General features: G+C 38.6%; 1 protein-coding gene across 7 annotated transcripts in view; it reads right to left on the reverse strand.

Annotated features, from left to right (window-relative positions):
• The window catches only part of Not1 (CCR4-NOT transcription complex subunit 1), a 71028-nt gene extending 63598 nt beyond the window's left edge, over positions 1-7430 (reverse strand). The window contains exons 1-2 of one of the 7 annotated variants that reach the window (XM_017612534.1): positions 7372-7430; positions 6126-7003 (exon numbers count right to left, since the gene is read on the reverse strand). In XM_017612534.1, coding sequence (XP_017468023.1) covers positions 6126-6221 — 96 coding nt within the window. In that variant the 5' untranslated portion in view covers positions 6222-7003; positions 7372-7430. Of the gene's footprint in view, positions 1-6125; positions 7004-7184 lie in introns of all 7 variants that reach the window. The other 6 variants (XM_017612536.1, XM_017612533.1, XM_017612530.1 and 3 more) reach the window with 6 other exon arrangements.
• Positions 7431-11473: the final 4043 nt, after the last annotated feature.

The raw sequence follows: 11473 nt of genomic DNA on the forward strand, positions 1-11473 counted from the left end.
TCACCCGACCAAGGGCTGTTGTTTCGGCGATCTAACCCCGTTTAGGTCGGCGAAGTATCTCAGAAGTTGTCCGTCCATAGGGCAACATTCACTACGCATTCTCCTACTCAGGGCTGGCATCGAGTCAAACCCTGGGCCAGAAATATACACCTGCTGTGTATGCCGGAGACGTTTACACCACAACTCCACCTCAGTCAAGTGTAATGCCTGCGAGGGGTGGAGTCACCTCAGGGTCTGCTCGGGACTACGGACACACAGACAGTGGACCACGTCGTACGTGGCCCCCTGTTGCTCAAATAGAGCAGCCTCCACGGCAACCCATAGTCCGCCCGTGCAGCCCCACACACTCACACAGCAACCACACACATTCGCCACAACACAACAACATACCACAGCCACCACAGACCACATAACACACACAACCGCACCACCACCCACACGCCGCCGCCAACAACCCTTGGTTCCCCCTACAATCTGCACGGTATGTCAGACCAGAATATTCCGTAATGTGACATCAGTCAAGTGCAACACCTGCCTTGGCTGGTGCCACTTTAGGGCATGTTCAGGTCTGCGCACCACGCGAGATTGGACGGGGAACTTCGAGGGCCCGTGTTGCGCTGCTCGGTCGCTGACATCAATTGCGACGCCCCCCACTACCACCACAGGGAGGCAATCACCCCAGCAGCACACACAGCCAACGACGGCAAGAACATACACCTCACTCACACCCCACATCACAACACGTCTCCCGAACCACATGAAGCTCCTCCAATTCAACTGTAACGGGCTACAGAGCAAGATTGAGGAGATAACCGCCTTTATGTGTCGGCATGGTATATTAATAGCTGCGGTCCAAGAGACGAAGTTGCACAGCAATTCAACTTTGTTGAATTGTGCCGGGTACAACGTGCACCGTCGAGATCGCGAGCGAGATAATGGTGGTGGCTTAGCGTTCATCACGCACCACACCGTGCAGTATCGTCTTATCGAAGCAGACATCGACCGCAGGGATACCACCCTAGAATGTCAGGGCATCGCTATCCGGTCAGGCGATGTCGAGCTCGAAATATTTAATATATACATACCCCCTGTCACCTGCTGCCCGGCAGGATATCACCCTGATATAGGTGCGCTCCTCAGAGGTGAAAACCGTAAACCCGAGTCATTCCGGTACGTAGAACCGGCTGTCGTGGGAATGTCGTCACTGTACCTGCTTTTTGTTCGTTGTCCGGTGCCAATAGCGGACTATCGGTAGTCGTCAGCGTCCCGTTATCTGTTTGTATGTCACTGCTCGTTTCGTTCTCACTTCTTTGTTCCTCCACTCATGTCAAGTTTGAACTGCGCAAAATCTTGCGTTTTTTATATTTTTGTTATTTTAGTTTCACAAACTTTTTAAGGCGTTTGCCTTTTGCAGAATTTATGTTCGAGAATGTCTCGAAGTCGTCAGCCGAAGGCGCCCCAGACTAACTAAAACTTTTAAGTAAGAAAAACACTAGCGCAAAAGCCCGAAAGATTTCGCAACCCTAACTAAAGTTATAATCACTCACCTGACCTCTTGCTGCTATCACACAATATGGTGCCCAAGTAAATTTCTCACAAAGATTAACATTATTAAGAAGCGGAACCGCCACACGTGAAGCCCTGGGCTCGAATCGTCACATACGATATCGTACTACTCGTCACGTAAAAACCCATTTTTCGGATTATGGCATACGTGAACGTACTCTGTGTCTCATTCAGCTTATACTGCCTGACGTATCACGTAATTTTCTTTCGTATCGTTTTCGATCAGTGAACGGATGTTACGATTCGAGCCCTGAGCTCCACAGTTTGCTGTACTTTTACAGATTTGCTGTTCACTTGATATACATATGTATATCGCACATACACATGTGCTTGTGCGCCAATAGAAAAGATTTATAGTCACTACTATGCGCCAAACGCGTCCACCATCACTCACAGTCAAAAGGGGAATGGGAAAAAATAAACAAATGAAAATTTATAATTTTAAAATTTATTTATTCAAATGTGGGAAGAACTTAAAAATTTATAGAAGGATTTTTATCAGCGGCTGCGCTAATACCGTTTTTCTCTGCAAACAAAGCAGTGTAAAGTTCTTTAAGTTCCCGCAATTACCGTATGTACGCAAAAATTTATCGAGGTTTGTGGTGTTAAGGCAACGGATTTTCCCAAATGCCTATGTGCGCTAGGCTCATTTTTTGCCACCACTAGCCATGGATAATAGCGCATTTTTTTGGCGCTAGCTCAATAACGCCAGCGCCACCTGTGGTGTCAGTACATAATCCAACTACACAAGATCTGACAAGATGAAGCAAAAGAAAAAAGTAATTTTCTGGCTGACGTTTGTAATTTCGGCGCCGTTATTTTCTTTGAAAAGTAAACAAAGAATATGAAGATGAAGCATAAAGAAAACAATGCAAGCAATTTTGAACCACATATTTGTGCTAACCAATTTATTATTTTTGTACGAGTTTTTGCAACCAATCACCGCACACTTCATTTTAATTAAATTTGCACAAAAATTTATTGAAAATCGCTTAAAAATCACCGAAATAAACCCCCGACAAAATACATATAAAGAAAGAAGCAAAACAGAAATAGCAAACTTCAAATTACGAGCGTCACACACTTTTTTCTAAATTGCTATTACAAATGGCAGTACACTAACTCAGCGCAATATCGCAGTGTACTGAATGAACACGGCGCCATCTGAGTGTCACCACAGGGTACTGTGTGTCGTCATACAGTTAGCCTGTTCCCGTACTTCCCCATTTTCAGGTTTTACAGGAACAGCTGTTTTCGTCTTTAATAAACTTTATGTAAACGTGGCGTACGGGAACGACTTTGGACTAAATCCTGCAGAACCTGCAAATCGTAGACGTTCTGGAACGCACTAAGTGTAGTACACCATACAGTGGTGTCATGTATATTATTTCTATAATTTTCGGCGATGAGCAACGCTTGTACCGCCTACCGAATTTAATTGCCACGATATTCTCACCATTCTTGAGTAAGAGCTTTAAATATACGTTCTCAGCACTCAAAGCAAAAACAAAGAACGTGTAAATTAAGATTAAGAGTTGTGGCGAATTGTGTGTATACCTCATGTGTTGCTTGGTGTTAATGGAGCTGGCGCTTTCCATATGCTGGTGTTGGCGCGGATTTTGCGGAATCACGCAGTGGAATTTACTGAGGCCAAATGAGCTTGATATTTCCAGCCATCTGGATTTTGAAATGTTTTGTGAAAATTTTATTCTAATAAAAATGGAATGAATCAAAATAGCCCCATGCATCTCGCCAATTTTGTTTTTAATATTTTTTTTTTTATTTAAGTTTTTGATTTTTTTAATTATAGTATCTTCTGAACAATAGAACCTTTAAAAACGAATGACGTCAAAATAGAGGTAATTAGGGGGTATTTCACTTGGTATACATAATTTTTTTATATTTTTAAGCCAGAAATACGTAATAACCAAAATATATATAAATATATATATATATTTAAAATTGCGTTTATTTAAAATTTGTTTCCAAAAAGTTTATATTTTATACGTCGCGTATAACTTAGGGTTTACACCGGACAATACTGTCATGCGAATAGCAATACATGCATACTTCTCCAATTGTCTCAATCCCTGTCTTGATAATTTTAAAGACAGTAAATCGGACAGTGATTTGACGTATGCAGACCATAATTTTGACGTCTTGTGCAAGAAAGAGAAATTCACAACAAAAGAACTATAATAACTGAAAAGACGTTGGTGTGTATGTAACTTTGTTCTTTATTTTTTGGGTTNCAGTGATTTGACGTATGCAGACCATAATTTTGACGTCTTGTGCAAGAAAGAGAAATTCACAACAAAAGAACTATAATGACTGAAAAGACGTTGGTGTGTATGTAACTTTGTTCTTTATTTTTTGGGTTTTAGCATAAATAGCTCGCGCTAAATGCGTATTTCTGCAAATTATAACTCAACGTTGCTCAAAATGTATTGTCATCAATATTGTCAGCGCGTCTACGCCACGGAGACAATTATCAGCGTTTTTGACAACTAATACGTAGAACTTTATTGTCTTAACATCATTGTCCAATGTAAAAACGCCGTAAGGTATTTAAATTATCTTTAAATTAGCATCAATATGTTTGTGATCGGTCAAATAGTTTCCGAGATATTATATATATAAAAAATATAATAGTTAAATTTGAACCTCTTTTATTGGCTTTCGTTTTTATTTGCGCCAAAAAATCTTGGTATGGTTGAAATCAGCGTGAGAAGTTTTATTTAGCTACAATTTTTATTTCTTTATGGTTAAACGATTGGTATTCTACACCAGGGCTACTGCGGACTATTTCTATCTAAATCCTGGAGTACGGGAACAGGCTAAAGGTGAAATTAGTCAAGAAGGCAGAACTTACACTTAAACGCTGTCTGTATACGCAGAATTTTGTCGATTACCGGAGCCCGCAGTGAATAGGCAGAAACCAGCTGTTTACTTCAGTGTTGTTTACTACAGTCTTGCCACTCATCCAAGCCTTTTCGTAAACTTACCTTTTCATTTCCATTTTTCGTGCTATAATAGATCGTAGCAAAATATAAAGTCACTTTTAAGATTCTTGACGTTTCCAAACAATTTAATTTTTAAATTTACTCACAAACTCACACACACATTTTCATTTTCAATCTCAAGCAACAACAATTTCGAACAATTTCAATTTTTTATTTTCACTTTTATATGATTTTAAAATGTTGGCAAACTTCAAAAAAAAATCATGGCCGACAAATTGAGAGAACGGTTATACCTTGCTATGTTTTTATCATGGTACTTATCTTATTCGATAGCAAATTTCAAATATTTTAAACGTTTTTTTAATAGGAACTTATGATTTTTTCACCATTTGCAAAACTGACGAACTGGCAACCATCTATAGAAGAAAGCAATCAGCTGACACGGAAAAATCTAAATTTCCCAGATTTCTGCGCTACAGGCTACAACTATAGAAAAACTCTGCGTTGTTGAGTTTTCATTTACATGACGTTCTGGTAAGATAGATCGTGTCAGTTGACTCGGGTTTACGTACCAGTGCTTTTACGCTCTTGACTAATTTCAGCTTAAATGTGGATAGAAAAAGTAAACAAACAAATGTCAAATTAAGCCCAAAATACAATAACGCAGTGGCAGTGGCAGAGGCAGTTTTTCGAAATCAGCTGTTTTTTAGAAAGTATGGTGTCCAATGAAGCGACTCACAATACAGCAGTTGCAGCTAGCAGTACTGCTCAGTTTAGCCCAAATTCTAAATTCACTGCCGCACCCTTCATCACAGCAAACTTCGCATGCTGAATTTGACATAAATGAAACGCAGCCAACATCTGTTGATGCCACTGAAGCCTAAAAAGCAAAAACAAAAATGTAAACAAACAAAAGGGAATGTCACAAAAGCAGTCACTCACAACGCCGTATTGTGTTCGCTACGGCAGTGACTGCCAAACAGCTGATTTTAAGAACTGTCACTGCCACTGCCACTGCGCTATTGTATTTTGGCTTTAAATTATGATTTTTCGACTGTTGCTCATAACTCAAAACGGTAAACTCAAGTTAAAATTTCAACGTGAACATAGTATAAGCATGTACAATGAAATTTCTGCCAAACTCAATAGCGAAAATACGGCACCCACTCAGAAAATAGCTGCAAAGTAGCAACGAAAAACAGAACAGTCAAGAGCAAACAAAAGAAATGGGGCTGTTCAGTGGCGATTCGTGTCTTCTTTCAATGAATGAACGATAGCAGTCAACAAGCCAAGAGTCCGATATGACCGAGTAATTACGAGGTGTCGTTATTTGATCAAGTGGTACGGTGATGATGCACCTCCTCCGCTATAATTATCAACACTGCCTTCAACCTACCACTGTTCGCGCTTGTAACATGACAATAAATGTCATTGTTGAACACACAATAGCTTACAGTAAAAGTGCCCTTAACGGGGCATAATGGTGTGTAGGTGTACCTATACTTATGAACATATATGTACATATGGGTGATCTTTGGATCGTTATCATTATCAAAAAATTATTACGAAAAATTTTATGTTTATAATCAAAATTACCTGATTTATGCTCTCGCTGGTTTCAGCAAAATTTTTCTTGTTCAGTTGTTTGACCAAAATACCAATCTGCGCTAGCGTGAATTTCAGTTGGTTCATAGCTGGTGTCCCATTCAAAGATTGTACGGCAACGGCACACGATGTGGGATCTGTTCTCGGGAGTGGGCTTCAAGGACAGTGACAGCACTGAATGAAGCGTTCCGAAGAATAGGATCACACACACACGCACACACGAGTGGCCAATGTACAAAACCAAATTAAAAATGAAAAAATAATAATTCGCACAATTGAATCGTGACAATTGCAACGAATTAACGAAAATTCGTTCGAGTTGTGTCCAAAGAGAATAGAAAATCGAAAGCGATATTGGAGAATGACGTTGACAATTTCTTATTTTCTCTTTTCGTGTTTTCGTATTGGTGATATATTTGTTATTGCGTTTAGTATATGTTTTGCTCGATTTGGTAATTTGGAAATTGCGCAGCGGAATTGGCCAACAATGGTCGTCGTTTGGAGATTTTGGTTTTATATCCCCCCCCCCAAGTATTTGTGGTTTTTTCGTTGAAAATTATAAAAAAAAAAATAACAAATATGCCTCACTGGCAGCACTTTGACAATTTGAGATTGATTCGCACTGAACAGGCACCGATTATTCACCTTCCCAGTCGGTTTTGCCCTTTTTATTTCGTTGCTGTCTTCTCGTATTTTTTCCTTATTTGCTGATTAGGGAATATGTTCGTTGAGGAGCGTCAAATTTCTTTTTGCTTTCACCTTTTATTTTGGCCCCTTAATTAAGGGGCCGAAGAAAACCCACATATATTTCAATCCGCGCATTAATATCTTAACCCCATAAAATCAGTAATAAATGATTACCAAGGGACCTTTTGAATAAAAAGAAATTGCCTTTTCTTAAAATTTAAGACCTTTTAGCGATGTATTCAAAGAAATTCAAGTAAAAGGTCTGAATTTTTAATTAAAAACAGTTGATTAGTTATTATTCATAAGGGCCAATGTATTATAATCTTTAGCATAGGCCTTCGTTCCGTCTCCGTCGCTCAGCACATTTTTTCACGTACACCACCTCGGCAACACACGTAATAATTTCACTAAATTGCGCTCACTGCGACTAGTTTCTATTTTAGAGTATTTCCATCCAAAAGAAGAATTGTGCTTCGTTTTTTATATAAGAAGTATTTAAATAATTCGTTTTAAAAGTGATAAAATTTTTTTTTCTGAAATAGTAGTCTACTTTTTCACATTCACGGCAATTTTCTTGTCAGCAATAGGGATGAAACAGTATGAGTAAATACAAGTACACAATCGATAAGTTTCGTTCGAACCAAGTAGTTTTGTAATCGATACTTATGAACCAAGTATTGAGTAGGTATCGAAAAAAAAGTACTCGTCGCGAAACCCGATACCAAGGCGAATTTTCTTTCGGAATTTTTTACTTTAATAATATAAATCGCATAGGACAAGCAAGGCGGATTTATACAATTTGGTCAAGGCGAATATATACAAGGTGGTGTTACTGGCGTATTTAGATTACAACAACGACAACCACATGTATTTTGTATTGCGGGTGTTATGTCAAATCTCAATTCGCTCCAAAGTTTACATGTATTTTGTTTTTGCTTTTGATGGGTGTGCTGTCAAATCAGTAAAAGCAAAAACAAAATACTTGTAAGGCGAAGAAACCAGCTGATTTTACAACACCACCTTGTATAAATTCGCCTTGAATTTTGTATTACTGGCGAATTTTTATTTTAATTTTACAAATATTTTGTTTTTGCTTTTGATGGGTGTGCTGTCAAATCAGTAAAAGCAAAAACAAAATACTTGTAAGGCGAAGAAACCAGCTGATTTTACAACACCACCTTGTATAAATTCGCCTTGGTGAGAAGGCCGGACAAGGCGAATTTATACAAGGTGGTGTTTTGGCGGTGTTGTATGATCAGCTTGTTTCTCCGCCATACACAAGGTGAATTTAACAAGGTGGTGTTACACTAACAAATTAAAAGCAGATATCCATACTGTCATTAGTATAAGTTACAACAAACACATCATTTTGACGTAATGCTCTCCACGGCGAAAAACTCAGCTGTCGTCAGCTGTCGGTGTTTTTGCTTTTACTTATTTGACCAAGGCGCATTTATACAAGGTGGTGTTGTAAGATCATCTGATTTATTCGCCTTAAATGTATTTTGTTTTTGCTTGTACTGATTTGACAGCACACCCACCAAAAGCAAAAACAAAATACATGTAAATTTTGGGGCGAATTGAGATTTGATTTATTTGCCTTAAAGCGCAGTTACCCACGGACGTAAAAACGGAGAACGTGTCAGCTGACGCGAGCTATCTTATGGGATCTGCGTGTTCCCTGCAAAAATCGTTGGACCATGTAGTCTATTTGTGGTAAATTGGAGTACTTACAAAAGTGTTCCTCTGTCATGCTGTAGCGGACCAACTCGTGTCTCTGCGCCAGCATATTGTTTGTTATCCGATCAGTGCTCGTGTTTTAACGAAACGTGATTGAAGTTGAGCATTTGAAAGCACATTTGCATGTCTGGCTGTAGCTGAACGTGTAGAGATGCTCGCTGTTAGTTCTTAGCTCCCAGCATGTTCGGGTTCGAATNGTGGCGAATCGATGAGCACGGATAGACGCAAGGCGGTGTTATCGGATCCGCTGATTTCACGGCGAATTTGTAGCTTTTGTCAATATCATGTGTTTGTTGTAATTTGGCTTTGTACTGATTGTCAAGGAGCGTATAATTTGTTGTTGCAATTTTTGTTTTTGTTCTGTTAACACCACCTTGTATAAATTCGCCTTGGATAGACGATAGCGAGTTTGGTTGTACCTTATTGAGCTAGTTCGTTTCGCCACTCGCTAACTGTTGGCGAATCGATGACGGCTAATGTATAAATCCGCCTTGCACAGTGCTTTATGGCTTTTTAAACACCAGCGACAAAGGTAAAATATGCCTTGCCAACGACCTTCGAATATTGAAGACGTAAATTTTTGCCTGAAACCAGTATGTCGCAATTAACAGCCTAATTTAATAGATCCACCAGCACGGCGAAACAGCAGAACGCAAATACAAAATTTCACCAAACACTTCACGCCATGATAAAACAGATAGGAAGGTAAAACCGCTGAGAGGAATTTTTCAAATTCTTGACGTTTGCAAGCAATTTAATTTTAAAGTTTTACACACAAACTCACATTTTATATGATTTTAAAATGTTCGAAACCTTAAAAAAAATCATGGCCGACGAATTGAGAGAACGGTTTTACCTCATGATTCCATAATAAAAGGTTTGCTCGGAAAACAGTTTTCTCGCTCCCTCTTGACAAAATCGGCTCCCTTAGCAAGGCTTTTTGTGTGAGTTCGTGTGTGTGTGCAAAGATTTTGTAGGGAGTGTCATAACTCGAATGTCACTAACCCTGCAAAAATCGCGCCTACTCCATGCATGCGTGTAAAGAGTACTCCCTAAGGACCAAAGAGTACTCCAAAATTAACCACAATTCATATAAAAAATATGGTCCAATTAACATTGCGATGTCCTAGGGCAGGACCATATACTCCATCCCTGCATTACATCAGAGTAGCACAAAACTACTCCAACATATTAACAATGGCATTGTTGTTATATTTTTTCGTTTGTACACGCTTTTGTTCTTCACTTCTCAAATGCTTTTTCGATATTAATAAAAACCAAGACAAAAATTAAAAATTACATGTTGCCTCTGACGGTATTCGAACCCGAACATGCTGGGAGCTAAGAACTAACAGCGAGCATCTCTGCACGTTCAGCTACAGCCAGACATGCAAATGTGCTTTCAAATGCTCAACTTCAATCACGTTTCGTTAAAACACGAGCAGTGATCGGATAACAAACAATAAGCTGGCGCAGAGACACGAGTTGGTCCGCTACAGCATGACAGAGGAACACTTTTGTAAGTACTCCAATTTACCACAAATAGACTACATGGTCCAACGATTTTTGCAGGGAATGAGCAAACCTTTATGGTGCATTAGGTGGTAAGGTGTATTAAAATATGGGTGCATTCCAAAACTTCAAAATACAAAGCATCAGTCTCTTTTCTTTCTAAACCGCACTAGAAGAAAAAGCCTAACGTACGCAACCTAGCAGAAAACCAGCATCTAACCGTGGATGCGCATATTTGGCATTACAATCTACTGAGGTTTAGAAATAAAATAGACTGATGCTTTGTATTTTGACGTTTTAGAATGCACCCTATCATTGCACATTTAAAATTCATTGTAAACTGGTTTGAGATCGTTAATATAAGAATCATTTTATACATTCAGCTGATTAAGTCATCACCATTTTGATCGATTTTGGCTGTTTCTCTTTTGTTTATTTAATGTTTATTATTTTTCCATAAAAGCTCATTATATAACAAACAAAATATAAATCCACATTTCAAACTTTGTGCAAAAATTAACTTTTTTGAGTATGCAGTTTGATAGCCCATTAAATTTCAGGGCAATAATGTGCAATTTTAAAGGGGCTAAAAAATCGCGTTGATTTTTAATATCTGTTTTTTCTTGTAGACATTTGGTAAGGGGGTCGGTTGTCGAAAATGCTAAATTACGTTGGCTGCATTTCTTTATTCATTCTGAACGTTTGGAATAAACTTTTTTGTTTACTTATTCTTTAGAACGTTCCTGATGATATGTTAACGTATATTTCAAACGCATTCTTTTTATTCCGGCTGTGAAATGGGATTATCCGGAATGTATAAAGAAACGCAGCCGTTCTGTTAAGAAGGAGCAAAGCAATATTTCAGCCTTTTTTGGGTTCATTACATTTTCAATGAAGTCTTAAAAAAGTCGCCTACTTTTTCTGAATTTTTATGCTGCTGCAGCTTTTTTGATGCTTTTGCGAGTGTGCGTGTTGCAAGAGAACAGCTCTTCTTGATTTGGCTTTTAATGTGCAATTGCAAACATTACAATAAGCCTCGTAACCTCAAGTGTTTACACAACCAGCCTTTGAGCACGGGATCCTTAGTCCAAGAATAAAAAAAAAAACTCAGTGCGTGTAGTCCCTACGCGCGGAAGAAGTGAAACTTAATAGAGGAAATTCCAGAAAGAAAGAAATGTGCGATATACATACACATGTACTTATTTTCTAATATACATATATAATTTCATCTTCATCTTCATCTTCATCTTCATCTTCATCTTCATCTTCATCTTCATCTTCATCTTCATCTTCATCTTCATCTTCATCTTCATCTTCATCTTCATCTTCATCTTCATCTTCATCTCATTTCATCTTCATTATCTTCATCTTCATCTTCATCTTCACCTTTATCTTTATCT

Source organism: Rhagoletis zephyria, unplaced genomic scaffold, assembly GCF_001687245.7.
Source record: "Rhagoletis zephyria isolate East Lansing unplaced genomic scaffold, Rhagoletis_zephyria_1.1 Rzeph_scaffold_00556, whole genome shotgun sequence".
In the NCBI taxonomy this organism is placed as follows: Eukaryota; Metazoa; Arthropoda; class Insecta; order Diptera; family Tephritidae; genus Rhagoletis; species Rhagoletis zephyria.